Source organism: Aptenodytes patagonicus, chromosome 6, assembly GCF_965638725.1.
Source record: "Aptenodytes patagonicus chromosome 6, bAptPat1.pri.cur, whole genome shotgun sequence".
Taxonomy (NCBI): domain Eukaryota; kingdom Metazoa; phylum Chordata; class Aves; order Sphenisciformes; family Spheniscidae; genus Aptenodytes; species Aptenodytes patagonicus.
This window is the reverse complement of record NC_134954.1, coordinates 53,871,237-53,890,711: the sequence shown is the minus strand read 5'-3', so window position 1 is coordinate 53,890,711 and position 19,475 is coordinate 53,871,237. Positions and strand designations below refer to the sequence as shown.

General features: G+C 40.8%; 2 protein-coding genes across 8 annotated transcripts in view; one reads left to right on the top strand and one right to left on the bottom strand.

The window, feature by feature from the left end:
- ABCB11 (ATP binding cassette subfamily B member 11) overlaps nt 1-19,475 on the bottom strand; it is a 53,047-nt gene that overhangs the window by 16,452 nt on the left and 17,120 nt on the right. For all 4 annotated transcript variants that reach the window (XM_076342674.1, XM_076342672.1, XM_076342673.1 and 1 more), the window contains 13 exons: nt 19,224-19,357; nt 17,202-17,373; nt 15,286-15,410; nt 14,357-14,531; nt 11,947-12,060; nt 9,837-9,947; nt 8,780-8,905; nt 7,781-7,984; nt 6,373-6,543; nt 5,807-6,008; nt 5,002-5,080; nt 3,913-4,048; nt 2,211-2,372 (listed from right to left, as the gene is read on the bottom strand). In XM_076342674.1, the coding sequence (XP_076198789.1) occupies nt 2,211-2,372; nt 3,913-4,048; nt 5,002-5,080; nt 5,807-6,008; nt 6,373-6,543; nt 7,781-7,984; nt 8,780-8,905; nt 9,837-9,947; nt 11,947-12,060; nt 14,357-14,531; nt 15,286-15,410; nt 17,202-17,373; nt 19,224-19,357 (1,911 nt within the window). The remainder of the gene's footprint in view (nt 1-2,210; nt 2,373-3,912; nt 4,049-5,001; nt 5,081-5,806; nt 6,009-6,372; nt 6,544-7,780; nt 7,985-8,779; nt 8,906-9,836; nt 9,948-11,946; nt 12,061-14,356; nt 14,532-15,285; nt 15,411-17,201; nt 17,374-19,223; nt 19,358-19,475) is intronic.
- Nucleotides 18,618-19,475, top strand: part of LOC143162387 (dehydrogenase/reductase SDR family member 9-like) — a 29,516-nt gene continuing 28,658 nt past the window's right edge. For all 4 annotated transcript variants that reach the window (XM_076342680.1, XM_076342681.1, XM_076342679.1 and 1 more), the window contains exon 1: nt 18,618-18,732. The gene's annotated coding sequence lies outside the window, so the exon portion shown is untranslated. The remainder of the gene's footprint in view (nt 18,733-19,475) is intronic.

Sequence of the window (19,475 nt, the reverse complement as noted above, 5' to 3'; positions counted from 1 at the left end):
TTCAGATTACACAAGTTTCAACAGTTTTAGCGTGGACTATCCTTTATCTGGGGCCATGGGCTACATGCCCAATAGCAGTTGGAGCACATCTTCTGGTTGAGTTTCACTGGAAAGGATCCATTTCCTGTACTCTGAGACAGTTCCACAGTGGGAACCAAAGCATAGTAAGAAGAAACTACTGAGAAATTTGTTCCAAAGGTACACTTCTGATCTGAACTGACCAGAAGACATATCCAGTATTATCCAGTTCTTCATTGACTTTTTGGGATTATTTCTGAGAACCTTCAAGGCAGACTTTGCTAAATTTATCCTTTCATTTCATAGCTGTGGGGATTTTTCCCCTCACTTCCCCAGCATATTGGTCCCAGAGTACAAGCCCACGTGTCTGTCACAACATCATTGCAGATATTCAGACAGGTTGGAAAGCAGATGCATATTCCATCTGCCTAAACTGCCTTGGCACCAGGCAGAAATGTTTTAAATTGATGAATAATGAAACACAGATGTTGGACTTTGCTCATGTTCGTTATGGCTTGGTTTTTTCTTGCAGCCTCTCTCCTTCATGGACTGAGACCTTCAAGAGAAGGAATTAATCCTTGGCAACGAAGGCATTTAGCATCTTGCAGGATGATGCAGGTCAGCCCCAGACCTCCCAGTGTCTAAAAAACCTCTCTCAAAAGGAATCAAAGGTTAGATTCATTGCAGAATGCACATAGTAGTGTCTCACCTGCTGTCTAGTGAAAGCCACAGTCCTTGGCATGAGGTCTAGACGCTCAAAAAGTGTTTGGAGGTGGCACACCCATGGCTAAAAGGCCAAGCACATTGGCCAGGAGCTACTAAGTGGATCAACAGGGACTGGAACATCTTTTGCTCTGCCCCTCCCTGGATCTTAGCTAGCAAACATCAAGCTGCAAGTAAATGTGATTCAACACCCTGAGTAACTTCCCAGAGAGAAATATCTAAGCCAAAACAACACCCCAAAAAACCCCAAACAGCAAAAGGTCAATCTTTCCTTTGGTAGATTACTGGCACTGCTATTAGGAGCATTTTCTCAACCCTTTTCTAATCAGTAGCTCAGATGCTGGGGCATTCATTCATTCACTCTTTCCTGCCTGAAAGGTTTCGGACCTCCAGTTTCTAGAAGAGTGTCTGCCCTTTAGGTCATATATTCTTTGCATGCATGTGTACCTACCATGACCTAAACAAGTAAGTGGGAATCACAATACAAGTTTTATCCTATCTCAGGTGGGTACCCAAACAGCAAAACAATAGTGGCATTCCCATTTTCTTCCCAGTGAATGTGTCATTACTTTACCCAATAAGAAACAGCATCAACAGCGGGGTTTTCTCTATCCTCCTAATTCTTGAAAATGTAGGACACTTTCCTAGGCATTAGTTAGAGCAGTGCTGAATTACTTCAGGCAGCCCTCCAGTTTCCCACTAACTTGGCAAATGTTTTCCCCAAAAGCTGTTTTACAAGAGGGGAAGCATCCTCTTTCTATTATGGCAAGTTTTTGAAGGAAAAAATAGTCATGGTTGAACTCTTGAAAAGTTTCAAGCGAGGCTGTGGATTTTGATGATAATGCATCCTTTAGTGAATGCCAAGGTTTAAAGCATATTCCTATTTCCTGCTTGTCTTCCAAACCCAAACTTGTTGATGCAAGTCTACTTTTTGCTGGCAGCTATGAACCCTGTTACAATTATCTACCTCTCCCTGGGCATTCTGCAGGGAGCAGGCAGCAAAGAGCTGCCTGAAATATATGAACAAAAAAGTGAAGTATTTTTTGGATCTGATCCAAAGCTTTCTCAAAGCCTTGGCCAAGTCTGTAGCATAAAATTCTATAGGGAAGGACCTCTGCGTGTCTTTCTCTCCACTGTACCTGCACTTGAGGTACCTCTTGTCTCATCTAAAATAAACTGTATGCAAGTATAGAAACCCACTCCCAACAGTTCCTGGAAAGAGAACAAGAGAGATAATGAAGAACACATGACAAATGCTAATAAGCCTACCCCTTCAAAGAGCTGAAATGATAGTGTGATGATAGTGATATAAATATCTCTGCTGAATAATTGTTTATAGGCAAGAAGGCTAACCCCATTTACTTGACGAGATCTAAAGATTTGCCCAAAACATGTCAAGTTCTGCATCATACATTCACTCCTCTCTGCTTCAGAGCTAAAATACACTTTAAAATGTTAGCATAACATACCCCAAGAATTTGACTGAATAACAAAGCATAGAGTGGACTGACTGCTCCATTCACAGCTGCTGCCAGAGATCCAAGCACCATGTATGGCCATTCAGAGGCATTGTATTTCAAAATTCTGGTAAATGGTACAGGCTTGACATCTTCCTCCACAACAACAGATTCCTAAAAAAACAGGTTGGATTTATGAAGCAGATGCATTCCCCCAGTGATATTCTCCCTTTGACAGTGAGATAAAATAATGAACATAATCTGTTAGATGGCCATCTAGTGTCCAAACAGCTGCTCTAGCTTTGTACGGGAAGGGGCAGTGATGGGTCTTGGCTGCTGTCTGGAGCTCTTTTGTAGGGCTAAGGAGTCACAAGAGGGTTACATAAATGGGTAGGTAAAGAGGGTTACCTTTACTGTCCCTGGAGAAAAAGAGAGAGATTCATGCCTTATGCAGCTCTACTGAGTCCAACTCAAGAGGTTAATTATGACCAGTTTAAGATTTTCTGCCACTGAAACTCAGCCTGTTCCCTTTTTGCTGCCTCCAGATGAGGCGTGATGCAATACCCGGTGCCAAAACTTAAACTTCTTCCTCACAAGCGGCTTTTTGTGTCACTCATGGAATCTTCTTAAATATTATTTTAAAGTATTGTGGGTGAACACACTCATCAGACTCTGCATCAAATTAATAGGCATGCTATATAATTAAAACAAGGGAGATCTCAGAGTGATAGCTGGATTCAGGCTTTATACATGCTTATTATGCCTCCCTTCTGTGAAACATCCTCAAACTATATGCAGAATTCCCGTAATTATTCCCAGTAAGAGCAGAATATTCATCATCAAATTATAACTTACCCTGCAGTTTGATTTGTGCAGATTTTTTGTACCACTCAGTGTGATGAGCCCTGCTCATCTCCCTCAGTTCATATGGCTGGAAATGCCCAGACAAAACAGACACTGTGAAGACCTATCTGCTGGAAATGTGCAACGATGAATGGGTGGAAGCATCTTGTATTTTCTCTTCCTTCTGAGCTAGTGCCAGAGCGACAGCACTAAAGCCCTCTATCCACAGAGTAGGCTTAGCAATAGTAAGAACAGTGACTTCTAACTGCTGCTCTCTGCACCGAACAACCATAGCCATGCAAATTGGTGCAGGGAGCTTCACAAGCACTTTGGAAACCCACTGTGTATATTCCCACATGTTCTGCATCATTTTAAAGTATGCTGTCTTTATTTTCTATGCTAGTTGATTGCACAAGGACACTGTCAGTGAAAGGACTCTGGGTTAGGTTGCAGTGAGGGTCTTTCTTTACTCAAGTCTCCAGATGATTTTGAGACAAAAGTGAATTTACTCTTTATTGAACAAGAAGCAGTCATTTGTATCGCTGAGTGGCTATTACATTTCACAGACTGAGTATTTTGCTTTTTGTCAGTTAATGCAGCTTTTATGAATAAGTCTTTTTAAACTTAATCTACAACATATATCAATTTACCAACAGGTCATGCTCTGCTAGAAATTTTATATGGACCAATAAGCATAACAGCCATCAAAATGCAAGCCTAGGGTTTACACAGAGGATAAGAACTGAAGCTGTGGTTTTGTTTAAGTAGAGAAAAGGATCAATCCAAGAAGATGTAGCTGCCAAGAAGTCCTATAACGGAGGCATATATCTACAGGTTATCATTATCAAGTAATATAACTATTGGACCTGACCTTTTTTGCTTGTCCATCATCGTCTTCATAAGAAGGCATAAGATACATAGACTCTGCGTGATCTCTTGCAATGGATAATGGAGGGTCAGGGACCACATTAGAAAGCTGAGATCTGGAGCGCTGCCGAAGTGAAGCTCTGTAAAGAGGACAGAAATGGTCTGTTCTTCACAGCTCAGTAACACAATACTTGGTTGCAAAGCAGGTACAGTTTTCATACCAACTAAACCAGGATTCACTGAAGCAAACCACAGGAATCCCATGGACTTTTTCTTTCTTTTTCTAGGTTCTCTCAACTTTTTGAGAAGAAAATATCCCACAACAGGGACAAATACTTTTCAAAATCATATTCTACCCCCGCCACTCAGACGTTGTCTTATATGCATCCTGCACTGTTTATTTGTTAAGCAAAATTGTGGTGTATCCCACTATATTTGCATAAGCCGTTAAGACACCAAGTCAATTCACCATTATGACTGTCAAGTAATTCAGTCCAGAAAAACAGGATGCTGAAACAATCCACCTCTATCCCTGACAAAACATAACCCTGTAATGTAGGACACGTATTCACTTGCATATGTCTGACATGGGCTTGCCTGAAAGAAATAATAAGTGTCTAGCTGCAAGACAGTCTGTCGTGTAAAATGTTTGAACTTTCATCAGGTAGAAGCCATAATGAAAATGTCCCTGTACATTGCATTGATTTCTCAAGTAATTGCACAGCAAGTCATTTTTCAAGTGACTGGACTGAAAGTGCATCAGGTAATACAAATATACGGCTGTATGCTAGTAATATTAAAAATGGAACATTAACAGAGTAGACCAGAACTGGAGAGAAGGTACTATGGATAGAAAGGGGAGTAAAATTAACAGTCTTGCTATTTATCCATAGGCCTTCAATCAGTAACGTTTTACCCAAGCTACTTCTTTCCAAGTGAATTCTGTCTTAGTAAAATGCTTGCAGCCCTTCCACCCTCTTTTACACAACATACAGAGAAGGGATTCATTAGCACTATTGGGATTTTGGAATAGTGGGATGAAGTATGGAGATCTGGAAACATATTGAGATTTGCAATCATTTTTAAGACTCACCGCAAACTAGCCTGATAGCTTCCTCTGCTGAATGACTGGACTTTCTCAAGATTTGGCTCAACCACATTATTTTCTGCTGCTGTAAAATACAGTATATAGAGCTCTTCAGTTTGTGCTAAAATTGAATACAACCTAAGCCCACTGTGGCTCTGCAAAAAAGTGCAGTGTCTCCAAGTCATAACTGAAATACTTTGTAGAAGGCAAGGAATGTAATACAACCTTGCTGTTAAACCTACACGTACCACAAGTTTTATATTTGTATTTGACATGATGAAGTTAACTGAATATTAACCCAAGGACCATCTCACTTGGGGTATGACTGCTAAAGGCTGTTTCCCTATTTTAGCACTGTAATTTCGCTCTTCTTTTAAGATAATCATATCCAAGGTATGATGCTTCACAAAAATACAACAGATCATTCTGTTAGACCTCCATTTCCAGAAGCTTTGATTCAAATCTGCCTCTAGTAAAATAAATAGGGTGGTTTCAGCATATTCTGTAATTTGCTTGCATTTCAAATGCAGCAGGACTGGACTGTCAGCACTAAATGGAGCTATAAAATGACGGGTATTGCAGGGCAGGATTAATGTTTCAGGGCAGATCTATATTAGGAAGGTCATTCAGTGCACATGCAGTAAAACCACTTCGGCCAGGGCTATTAATGTATTACTTCTATAAATGCTAAAATTCATCCATAAAGGCGGAAGAAAAAAAAAGAAGCAACTAGCCCTCATTAAAAAAAAAAAAAAAATTCTGCATTCTGTGGAATTTCACGTCATTTTATAAAAGAAAATGAAATGCTTACTTTCTATTGCTTCTCTATTAAGTGCTGTGTCTCCTTTGTTTTGCAAGGTCACCAACATGAAATAAACCCCTTTCCTCTTCAAGAGTTCCTCATGAGTTCCTCTCTCCACAGCCCTTCCCTGCTCAAACCCAACGATGACATCAGCAGCTTTGATGGCTGACAGGCGGTGAGCTATCGAGATTGCTGTGCGGCCAAGGCGAGCCTGACAGGGAACAACAACAGCACCATTCCCAGGACAGCAAACAGAAATGCTTGGAAAAATCTAAAGTTTGGTTAAATCAATAGGAGTCTTTCTAGTGGTTTCAGCAGAGTTTGACTTGAACTCCATCCATAGCCCACAGATGAGCATCTGTTTCTGAGCAAAGGGAGCTATAGATTTCTGTTAAAGTCCCAATGTAAGAAAAAGTTATTTCTGTCAATAATACTAAGGTTCTACTTGTGCATATGAAACGGCTATTAAGAAAAGCTTCTCACTGCTTTGTTGCAATTCAGCAGCACCTTCTGTAGAGTGCATTAAAAATAATTTCTGCCCTTTTAAGTCTGATTTATTCTATGCTATAGCAAACCTTATGAAGTGCTTCTTGGACAGTAGCTTCACTTTCATTATCAAGTGCTGACGTAGCCATATCCAGTAGCAGGATTTTCGGGTTTCGCACAAGAGCTCGAGCAATAGCTATCCTCTGTTTTTGACCTCCACTCATCTGGCTTCCACCCTCTCCAACATGAGTGTCAAATTGCTGTGTGAAGGAAAAAAATGAAAATGAAACAGATAACAAAAGGGTCTGTTAAGCTTCTGGTGAAGACATTGGTAAAACGTCTCTCAGATTTGTCCTGAGAGTAGACTTAAAAAAATTACCGTCTTTGAAAGACAAAAACATTGTTACTGCATCAGATTCAAAGGAGAGCTGATGAAATAACTTCCTTCATAATGAACAACATCATTTTGCCTGAACTGGGGTTCCAACCCCAAGCCAAAAGTATGTACTGATAAGGTGAAATGTTCTGGTTTGGCTCAAAATGACTATATCAGCAAAAGCAGAAATGGAGAGGAAACACCTGCCCACTCTCCATCAGATGACTCACCAGCCAACTTTCCACAGAGCTGGACTTGTCTGCTGGCCTGTGACTCATGAACACTGTGTCTGTGATTCATGGACGTCATACTCTGGTGGCATCAGGTTCAAGTAGAGAATTAAGTAAACACATACAGCCTAGCATCTCAAGAGCCAGGATAATTATATTCACCTAGAGCCAAATATTGTTTATTCCTCCATTTCCAGGAAATAAAGAGGGGCCTTTACACAGTCTTTCTATGAATAGTTTCCTGGAAGCCTGGAAATGCATAGATGGAGGATAAAAAGTATGTACTGACATTAGTTAACGGTACTTGAATCCTGTCAATCAGGTTCACTGTTGTAAAATGTCCCTTTGAGAAGCTACTTGGCAAAATAACATTCTAGAAAAGTAAACAGCCCAGTACTATCAAATATGGCCTTTGTAAGGAGGATACCATAGGACTGATCAAAGCCCTGTCATCATGAGGGAAGGAACCGGGGAAGAGGGAACCTCCAGCTAACTTACAAGGAGATGAGGTTGTGAAGATCAGTACAGACTGCTCAAAAACATATGCTGGCTAGTGAGAGTCTGGGCTCTAAATTGCTTTTGGCCTGAGCAGAAACAGATCTCCATAGCATGAAAAATACATATTTTAAAATCATGCTATGATTATTACCATGATAGTGAATGTTGTGTATATGATTCCTGAGGAACTAATTCCTCTTGCTTTGTGGGTTTTTTTTAACTTACACATAGTAAGACCTAATTAACTCTAGTCAAAGGAAAGGTTGCTGCCTACTGCCTATATTAATCTTCTGCCCTTCCACCTGAGCACAAATGGCTGCATGGGGGGAGTGTCAAAAGCATTCTCTATTTTTCCATCAAATTCTGCCAAACATTTTGCAAGGCACAGCATACCTGTGGCAGGTCCATGATGAAATTGTAAGCATTGGCCTGTTTGGCTGCTTTGATTATATCTTCCATGGTAGCCTCATCCTGACCATAGCGAATGTTCTCTGCAATCGTGGTGGCAAACAGCACTGGCTCTTGTTCAACAATACCAATCTGTGAGCGTAGCCAGTGGATATTAAGGGAACGAATGTCGTGGCCATCCAGGGTAATCTACAGAAGCCAATAAAAACATGGACAAAAAACCCAGAAAAAAGTCAGGGACATTATCCCCTCCAGTTCAGAGACAAAGAAAGACACAATGGAAGTGAAGGGCCTGTGATGCTGTGTTTCCATGACCAATGTAAAAACCAGCTTTCATACATAAAAGAATGCAATGCAGTGGCAGTAGTATATGCTAGTTCTTGGGCCTAGGAGTTGTGCTCTTTGATTTAATTTCCCAATACCTCTTTTTGCTTGGCCTCAGAAATAAAACCAGGTAGAAAGAAATCATGAAAATTATGATTATACGTTTACAATAAATTGGTTCTTGTCTTTTATACATTCAAATACAGGTCACTATGTATGTGATTTGTGCCAACTAGGAACACATAGATGGAATGAGGCTGTTAATAGATGTAATTCATATTCGTAGTCAATCCATTACTAAATGGTAATTGCATATACTAAAGCAATATTATGGGATAATGATAAAATGTTCAATACTGTGTTTTCCAGAATGGAAAATGATTTGTCGCTCCTGAATTATCATATCTATAGGTATAGTTTTTACTCAGATTTAGCACTGAATTTTTATTTTCTCCTAACAGTTTTTCTCTTTCACATAATTATTTTGATAAGACTGTTCAGCATTCCCCTGAAATGCACAAGAGGATATTTCGCTCATTTAAAAAAAAAAAAAAAAAGAAAAGAAAGTTAGGAGCCTTCCTTCCCACCTTGGAGAAGAAACTACGTTGTTCTTTCAAGTCCCTAAGGCTAGAGAAACACATTCTAGACTGGTACACTCACCATGCCATCACTGGGGTCATAGAAACGCTGGATGAGCTGTATTGTTGTACTTTTTCCAGCTCCGCTAGCTCCAACAAAAGCTGTTGTCTCCCCTGCTTTAATAACCACATTAAGGTTATCCAAAATCTGGTGAGGAAAAAAAAAAGAAACAGAATCTACCCATTCTAATTCTCTCACAGTCATACAAGCAAGTGGGTATATTCTGTATCTTAAAATGGAGATTCAAAGCAATTTTACAAAATTCAGAAAAATATTATGAAGAAAGAGGAAACAGAAAGACAAATATTTTTACATTGTTTGAAGAGTTTATAAATGCAGAGCACTGTTTTCCATGACAGGCAGACAGATTTTGATCTTTCTTTGTTCCTGTTGTTCGTCATTAAGGACTAGTCAAGTTAATACCATTGGAGAACTTGGCAATAAATCCCCTTTAAAGAATACTGTACATGTATTATGAATGCCTGTTAAAGCATAAATATTAAGAATGTAACAGTGAAATTATGTAGAAAAATCTGATACTTCATATGCTTCCGTCTTTAGAAGCAATAACACTCATTTGCTTGTCCAATAATTTGCTTTTCCAAGGAGAATTTGTCAGTACAAAGACAGTAGTAGCTGGGGTATACAGCCAATGCTCCTGTACCTTTTCTAGCATTTTAATGGGTCACATGGCACATCCCCAGGGTAATGGAAGAGTTTTACAAAATCTCCTTGCACCATTCAGCTTACTACTTTGTGTCCTATCCTAGCACATGTTGATACAAGTACATAATTGATTGTAAGAGAAGCTGTATGCGGGTGAATTTTCTGAAATTACTACGAGTTTATGTGCAGCAGCAAGGAGTATGTATGGCAATGGATCCGTCAGAATGGTAAAATAAGTAAAATGCTAAGTAGAAGAACCCTTTAATAGAAGAATTGTTTAGTCTACTTTTAAACAGAGGGTCTGGGCTTCTGGAAAACAAACTCTATTGAAAATCTAGAAATTGCTGGCAGAATCGGGATATTTTGATTGTTTACAGTAATTGTGTTCACAGGATGGATGATGAATAATTACCTTTACGTCTGGTCTGGAGGGATAATGGAACGTTACATTATGAAATTCAATTTCACCTCGTACTTTATCCAGCTTGTAGCCATCTTCTGACATGCAGTCAATGGCAGGTTTCTAGGATAGAATTTATTGTGTTATTTATTTGCTGTTAAACAGCCAACACTCCCGCAGTACATAAATATTCCCAATACCATACAAAGCCATGGCGCTTCTGTTTGAACAGCACTTGACTGCACTGAGCCAGCAAGCAGGCTCTGCCCCAGGGCTAGCAGGCAAGGGACATGAAATTGAAGGCCACAGCGATGGGGGAGTTGTCACCGGTGGGTAGTACGGGAAAGATGAATGCACCCTCTTCTCATTTTAGGCTTACTGCCAATTACCACAGTCAACCACTCAGCTAGTTTTTGCTGGAACAGAATAGCTGACTGAGTGAGGCATTTTGACTAAGTTAATTTAGCCAGCTCCTCAGGAATAAAATGGCACTACTTCGCTCATAAAAACATTCTCCTACAGCACTGAACAACCAATTCATTGCTGAAAATCTGCACACTTCACCACTTTGCATTTAAAACATCCATCCTTGCACACCCAGTCCTAAGAGCTGGAATCCTGATTTGAAGTTTTCCCATGAAATGCTTTGCGTCTCACATGCTTTTGGCCAGGCCTTGGGTATTGTGGACTGCTAGGCATGATTAGAGAACTAAGAGAAATTTGAGGAATCCAAAGAAATCAAATTTTCTAAGGATAGATTTTTGAAGCATGGAATACAGAGAATGAATTAAAACTATAACACCACCAATATTTGATAGTTGAAATGTGCATGATTTTTTGTATAGCCTAACAGATTGAAGGGAATTTTAATATGAGAAATGTGTATGTTCTAAGATGTTAAGAACAGCTAAAAGATTGGTTCCTCTTTAGGAATATATCTTACTTAAATTCAGATACTAAGCTATGAAGAAAAGTTTTACTGATCCTGCAAATGGGAACCACAGCATGGCTATAAGTTTAGTGCCAGAAAAAGATCTGCATCAGGGCAGAGCTGTGCTTTTACTGTCTAATCACAAATCTACAAATGCAGCAAGCAGATGGATCTAATTTTGTCACCCTTTCTCTAGACAGATGAAATCTCACTTTAGTTTGCTTTTTTTACCCTAAGGTTATCTGACTCAGCCTTATCTTGAATTTTGTGATTAATTCTTACTGTTGCAACTCTTCTGTGCTTTTAAAATTTTTCTCTAAAAAACGCTTCCATCATTCATCTCTTCTTCAGTTTATCTTAGAGCTTTAGCTTATGAAGTGCATTTATAAGACATATGTGTTATTGTTATTATAGAACATTGAAGGGTTACTAAAAAGTCCAGTCCATTAGCATTACCACAGCCCCTCTAGCCTTCTTTATACACCCTTATGTGCTCTGTAAAAGGCAAGCAGCATTTTAATGTGTTTACACAGCTTTTAGCACAATAAAGCTTGTCAATGGCCAGAGATACTATCTACTGCTAAGAAATCAGCAGTATTTTGCCAACCACTAAAATTATACAGATATAGAAAGGAATCTTCATCAATAAATGCCAGTGGCTCTCAGGCTTTCTCATACAACCTTATTTCAAATATCTATCTGTCTAGATAATATTGTGATTAACATTTACGACTGCTGCGTGACGGCTCATTTGGTCTCATTTTAACTCGGGGTAGCTCTGGAACAGGTGACAGAGGCAACCTTTGCCACTAAAGCCAATAGAGCCCCATCTGGAGGCTGGGAGCTAGATGTTTGCCGCAAGTTTGGCTGCAAGGTGACTATTACTGCCTGCCTGTACACTTTCTGTGGGTCAGCACTGATCAGTAATTATATGTAAGGAGAAATGGGAGTAAGAAACAGCAGTAGCTGAGGTAAAACTTCATTATTCAGAAACAGACCACTTAAGAACTCTGTTCAACACCCTCTCTCAGCCCATGTGCATGCCCCTAGACCTTTCTACTGCACAGTCCATTTTTCTTTAATTGCACTCATTTTTCCTCATTTACACAGTAGATAAAACTACTACTGCTTAAGGCTTGCTTAATTATTTTTCCACTACAAAGTGACACAGCTTAGAAACTCATTACTTACTTTATCTATTGTCTCAAAAATGTTTGCTGCAGCCCCACGGCCAGTGGCAAAGGCTTCCAGACAGGGAGATGCCTGGCCAAGATTTAAAGCTCCTACTAAAACACCAAAGAAAACCTGAAGAAGTGGAAAAAGAAATTAACAAAATATGACGTCACTTTTTTATTACAGTTTAGAGCTTAGGCAAATCAAACTACAGTGGCTTAATGACTTCTTGTGCATCAGCTGAGCTGCAGTGATTCACTATATGAGCATAATTAGCCCACAAGAAAGCAAACAAATGCATCTTAGAAGGGATTTTCACTGTCTTTCACAACTTTGCTTCCAGGCTGAAGTAAATCAACTTATCTCATATTTGCCCTGGTCTAAAAACGTGTGCACCCAGACATTTACTGTGGTAAATTTACTGAGGTGTCACTTATACACCACACACACGCAAATGCATTAATTTTCTGTCTTTACAGCAAGGAGTGAGCTGCATTTTATTCTCAGTATAGCTTATTCTTCTCAGCGCTACTATACCAGGGTGTGCTTGTCAGAATGAACACTTTTTTCCTGGAATTTACTCTGCTTTATTCCTCCTTAGTTTTTCAGTTACAGAGGTGGTTTGGCAGAGCAGATTATAAAGGTTTGGATAATGTCTTTGGTCTAGGCTTTTGGTCCATTTTTTGCTTTGTTGTGGCTGATAGTTTGAACATTCACCCTGAGCATTAGGAGAACTGGTATGTAATCCTTTGTTGTAGTTTGGCAATACCTGAGAATTCTGCTAAGCAGCAATGAAGGACTCAGCTAGCCTTTTGAATACAACACGAACAGTAGTCAGGATAAATGGGCAAGGTGTATAAGGAAATACTACTGTTGAGAAAGAAATACAAGTACACAGGACTTAGTTCTCCCTTGCACCATAGTGATGTTTACTGAGAATAACCCCATGGCTAAAGTGAAAGAATCTACTGTACACATACTATGCACTGCAAACATCTACACTGTGATGTATAGATCATGCTATAAGCTCATACTCAGCTTTACTACAAACTAATTTTCTTGTGTGAACGAGTCCCAAAGCAAGTAGGTTATATGCATGTCAGAATCCATCACGAACATGAGGGAGCAGGTTCTGTACATTTGATAGAAGAAGAAGGGAAGGCAATGCTTTGTGTATCTCAATGCAGTATGGCTGGTGCACGACAGTTTTTCAGAGACCAGGAAAAGCATATTGAAATGTTTCATATCTACAAATCCCCCCCCTCCCCCACCAGACTAGGAGTGTATGGTAAAAAACATGAAGTAAAAGAAAGATGACTGGAAACTGGGAGAGGAAGGGGAGCATAAGGGAGAGTCTCTCCATTGACAGCTACAATTTTTCAGCTACAGGGTAGCTGCCCACTGTTTGCCATTTGTCATTCGGAAGCACTGAACTATAGTTATCATGTGCAAGGCAAGGAAATTGCTCACTTTGTTTTTCACAGCACTACCTTGTATCAACTACTGGTGTCAGGAGCAGTTGCAAATGATTTCCTGTGAGGGACATCCTCCTTGAACAGAGTGACTCAATTTTACAATGTTCTCAGAGTAATTTACCAAGCTCCATTTAACAGGAAGTTTTGCACTGCTTGCTGCTGGTGGTTGGGAGCTCTCATGGTGTGCAACAGGCAGAGAAGAATCAGAACACCCAGGACTTAGCAAGGTTCAGGAAAAATTTACTCTGGTTCTGGGCTGGAGCCTGCCATTTGAGCAGTCCTGGCTTAAAGCAAATAACCAAAACATCTGTACATGTTGGGTTTATTGCATTTAGGTCATCAGTGTCTAAAGCCTCTACTGTGCAGAAGTGGATGCATGAGTGCCATGCAGGTTAGTACGATACACTGCAGGAGCCACAGCCATGCGTGTTTTTATCAGCATATATGTTTAGATGTTCTTTGTCATCTATAGAGCTGGGTGGGCAATTAGCAACAGAAAATGGGGATTCAAAGGAGCAGAAACTCTTAATGAGAGAGAGGTTAGATTTGATAAAACTTTCTTTGGTCAGGTTTCTCTTTATCACAGTAAGGTTTTTCATCACCAAGTAAGTTCTTCAGAGAAGCCAATATCCCAGAAGCCACATGCTGACCCACAAAATGGGAAAGCTAGTTTCAGGCCTCTATCAACTGTGTAGCAGGCTCTCAAATGAAAGCATTATTCTGATTGCAGTAGGCAGCATTTCAAATCTTTAAAATAAACATGGATTTATTTTTTTAATCTTATCTAATTGTGTCATAGACTTTCATACATATACTGAGTAATGATCTTTAAAAGACACATATAGTGTTTGCTACCACTGAGCCACCAGATACCGGAACACTACAAATATGTGTTCCAGAATTAATGTTTTAAGAAGCAGTCCAGAAAAGTTGCATCACCCTAAAATGGGTACCTGCAGAAGAGTGCCAGGTGAATACTCTTCTTCTTCCAGGACAAGTTTAGAGCCATACCAAAAGGCTAACGCATAACACAGGAAAATTATAAGCCACATGTAACCAGTGAATAATCCCATTATTATTCCTTTTCGAATTCCCCAGTGCTGAGCAAACACCAGATTCTTATCATATCTGTAGAAAGATGGGAAAATAAAAGGGGATTAAATTAATTTGATGATAGAAAATTCAAAATGAGCAAAGACGCACAAAACTAGGCATCTTCAATGACTGGCTGTGCTATAGTTAACAGAGGGTCCACATAAGGTTGATATCTCTCACTCTGAAGTGAGAGACCACTGCTGAAACGAGCAGTGCTCCCAGATCATGAAATCCTCTTATGTTTTAGTGTAATAAGCACAAGAAAAGCCACACTCACTGCAGATACCTTGCCACAGGGTTTGGGGTTTTAGCAGAGCGACACAGGATTTGAGAATTTGGCCAATGCTTCAGAGCACATCCTACAGCCATGTTATGTTTCAAATGAATTTAAGAGAAATTTGCAGCTTAACATCATCAAATCATTATGTCTTGCTGGAACTAGTTCTCTTACTTAGCTTGAAAGTACCCACAGTCTTCCGATGTGCTCCAAAAGTGATATATCAGACAACATTTAGGGGAAAATTTGACAGTATGTACAAGTGGGAATGACTTGAAGATAGTATTGCTGATGTATTATTTCACTGGTTGAATTATGAAACTGGTTTTGCGTATGTAATGTTATTTGAAACCTAAATTTCTGTAACATACATGCATATAATTCTCAAAGCTAACAGATGGTCATTGTTGTAGAATTTAGAGACTAATTGCCATGGCTCTGAAGTGCATTACAGTGTTACATTGCTACAGGAAAAAGAAATCAGAGACCTTACAATTTGTCCAAACAAACCTTTCAACTTCTTTCTTCTCCCCACCAAAAGCAGCCACTGTTCTGATAGATGAGAGCACTTCATCAGCCACAGCTCCAGCTTTTGCATAAGCCTTTAGTTCTCGGCCTGTTAGTTTTGCCACAGCCTACAAAAGCATAAGAAGTGCTGGTTACACCTGAACAGTAGGTGCAGACAAGGACAGCGGTAAACAGTGCTGGCTGTCACACTGCGCTGTCTGCTCTGTATGAGGTGACCTCCTCTGCTCCGAGCAGGTTTTTACTAGCACGCTGCACACTCGAAGACTTCTGTTTTCTAGTATTAGGGCATATACCTCCATAGCATATGTTTTGCAGAACAGTTATCCCCTTGGCCAACAGCTCTTCTCCAGGTAGCTAGAAAGAGCAGCTGACAACATCTGCTTTCCCTCCCTCCCTCTCTCTCTGCTGCTAACTGGGCTTAAGCAGACTGCAGACTGAGGGTTTGCGCATGGAGGGAGGAAGGGGGAGCTTAAGCAGCAAGAGCAGCCCTTTAGCCACTGCGGCAGAGCCCAGATTCAGGAAGAAAAGGTAACGGTACTGATGCAGGAGCATGGAAACAGATGTTGCCCACCACTGTGCTTTGTTTCTTGGGCTGACAGCAAACAGGTCCCTACACAGCAGCCCAGAGCATACTGGATGCCAAAAGCTTACTTAGGCTCAAAAAAATGCTCAAATTAATGGAAGAAAATGTAGTCATGTACAATTCTACACAAAGATAACACATTGGCATGGGAATGACATATCACTAAGAAGTGTAAAGTGTCATTATTTGCTTTCTCTCTTCAAATACCCTACCCCAGGCATCTATTAGCCACTTTTGGAGACAGGAAATCAGGCTAGATTGACTTTGGGTCTGTTTTCTTTATGGTAAAAAACAAAGACTTGGGCTGGAAAGGCTCATAAGGAGGAAACACTTAACAGTGGGTATGTGAAAGGAAAGAGATGGGGACAGAGAAATAAGAATGGAAAGGGAGAAAATTACAAACATAAAGGGGACTGAGCTCAGAAAGAAATTGCAAATGAAGGAAAGAGGCATTTTGGGGTTTATTTCATTCCCTGCCAGGATTCTGCTCTCCCACTTCACACTGAGTCATTATTCATGTCATCTACTTGCAGCCAGCACAAGGTGCTAAAGGAGAGCAGGAAGACAAGAAATTAGTCAGAGTTATATTAGATGTTTCATAGCAAAACGATAGCAAACTGTTCCTGACATGGAAGAAGTGAGATAGCCAAAGGGCTGAACCCAACCAAAGAGCAGAGTGTGAGAGAATGCAGAGGAGGAGCAGGAACTGCCCAGCCCTCCTGGGTGTGGGAGAGGAGGTGAGAGGGCAGAGGATCCTACAGTTTCCCTCTTCAGTGTCCTTCCTCTGCACAGTGATAGGGAGTTTGTAGGGAGTGGATGGAGGAGCAGAATGGGAACAACTGGAAGAGGATGCAGCAGCTGCCAGGTGCAGGGACAGTTTGAGGTAAGTTTGAGCAGTTGTTTTCAACTATTTTACAGCTCCAAAACTTGATCCTCTCTAAAAGTCCCTAATCTGCAGAGAGAAATCAAGCCCCATGTCTAGTAACCATCTAAACCAAATGTGTAGTAATAGGGAGAAGGTGTAGGCCAGGTTCTGATCTCAGCAACCATAATATCCATCCACAGGACCCAATAGAAGGTATGCCTACACTCCTGTCTTAGAAGCAGGATATATTATTCTGGGAATCAGAATAAGCAAAGCGGGATCAAAGCCCACCTCCCTGCTCTCCCACCCCCAGTGCTGCTGTGACCATAATCTGCCTCTCTTGACTTTAAAGGGGTGTAATAGCCTTCTCTTCCACCAATCCTCCCAGCTTTATGGCATGACCTTCCCCGCTCATCATACCTCAACACGAACCTCTCACAATTCACTTACCAAGCCATACACAGCCGCTCCAACCCCAAGCAATGGGCTGACTGCAATGATAACCAAGGTCAATTTCCAGCCACTGACAAATCCCAGTAGGAATCCACACACAAAGGTGGTTAAGCGCTGGATAAAGATTGCTACTTGGTCAGCAATAGCCTCATTAATTTTGTTAACATCACTGGGAAAAAAAACAACAAAAAACAACAGAAGATTGGTGAGCATATCTTTCGTTTGTGTTGCAGATCTTCGCCACATTTGGGTTAGTTGCTTTCCCTTGGAAAGGGTCCTTCCTCACCCCTATTCTTTCCACCATCACCCCTTCCAAAGGCCCTGGGCTACAGTGAGAAAACCTGGTGCCTTTGCAATGGCAGAAGGCTTTTATGCATGAATACTGCAGAGAAGATATTGTCTTTTCCCAGGAAAAGTCATCCTGCCAGCAGACTCATTCACTAGCAGGTTCTTACTACTGCCCCAGCTGATTCAAAGGAGGGGGCAGAGACATCTCAGCTGGGTGCAGCTAACTGATAATGGAAAAACAGTATAGCTGGTATGGCATTCCTCCCATCATGGGGCACTGAAAATATACCATACTGCCTTGCTGAGGGAGCAGGAAAAGGGAGGAGAGCTGTAACTCTCTTCTAGTTCCGCCTTCCACCACCTCCCAGTTCCTCTCTCCACCCTATCAGGTAGTTTGTTCTCTAAATGAGAGGGAGAGTGGGAAAACTGAGGAGGGCTGCTTTCTCACTGGAGGCAGTGGGAAAACATGACAGCTCTATCACATGGGGGACAGTGGTGCAGCTGTTAACATCATTTGACCCCTAGGCAGCTGCAGAGTTCATTTGTCCTCTGTTATGCATTGCCAACACAGAAAAAATGTCTTCAAGCAAAACAGTCATTATACTTCCGCCACTCTTGGCGACTACCTCACCCCTGAGATTAGAAGAACTGGGAACTCCTGGAATAAATAGGAGCAAGTGGCGTTGAGGTTTAAACTGCAAAGTTGTTAGCTCATTGGTATATCAAGTGAAATTACGGTCCTCTGTTGAAAAATTTAAGAGTGTTGAGTTGAAGAACATGTTTATATTTCTTCTGGAGAATGTTTTTTGCAGTCGGGAAACTTTCTGTAGGCACAGGACAATGCTGTTCGCAAAACCAGGGAACTAAGTTATTTATTACACACATACATGCTCAGTTCCTATTTTTTGCCAGAGAACTTCTTCACAGCGACTTACACTTGGCATTTATTCTTCATAAAAAGAACACCACAGAAGGTCATAGATACCACTGGGCAGTGAGTAAAGGCAAATAAAATTCCCTTCAACTAAGAAAAACCTTCTGTAAATGTGACTACTATTATGCAGGCACGACTGAGAACAGGGAGCCACCTAGAGTCGGCATATTCACCTCGCAGCTGCTTTCAGTCTGTAAACAGGAACAACTAAGAAAAGGAGCAAGCCTTAAACTCCGCTTTTCTCAGGGCTAAATGTTTATCCAGGATAAGAAGGTTTCTCTGTCTACCTTGCGTCCCTTTCTAAAGGTAGGTGCTTGTACCTTCTTTAGCAGAAGATTAAGCAAGGCTCAGTCTTTTCTTTTAAAAGCCAACAAAAGCAAGTGTTGGCTTTTGTAATGTAATTTTCCTTTCTGGGAAGTGAGGGAGGGTTCAAACCCGCACCTCCAGCCTCAGGGGAGTGTGCACTGGCAGCCAAATTAAAGATCACTCTGAAAGGACTGGGCACAGGAGAAGGGAAGGGTGGGACAAGCTGGCAAAAAAACCCCACCCCAAAACCCAGAAAAAAACCCCCACATTTACTAACAGACAAGGCACAAAAGGGAAATAATTGTGGCTTAACAGTTATGGCGCTCAGTTCGAAGATGGGGGAGGTACTCAGCCTGGTCCCTGCTCCCAGGAACGTAGCTGTATTTTATATTAGAAAGTGTTTGTCAAATGCCTAGTTATTGGCACTCTGTTGTGTTTGGAAGGAAGAGCAAAATGTTCTCTGTAGCATATGTTTTTTCTAGATTACTTACTCAGAAATTCGGGTGTTCAGTTCTCCTACAGATGTACAGTCAAACCAGCCTATATCCATTCGCATTACTTTCCTGAAATAAGCTTTCCTGATTTTCTGTATCTGACGAGCCGCAGCCATAACCCAAAAGCAGATCTGGGAAGAGCATAACATGGCTGATAAATTGCAGTAAAAAGTCTTTCTACTCCCAACAAATGGGAAAAAACAATTTGGCTAAAATGGGAAAGAGCAATTTGGCTATTGATAAACTTAC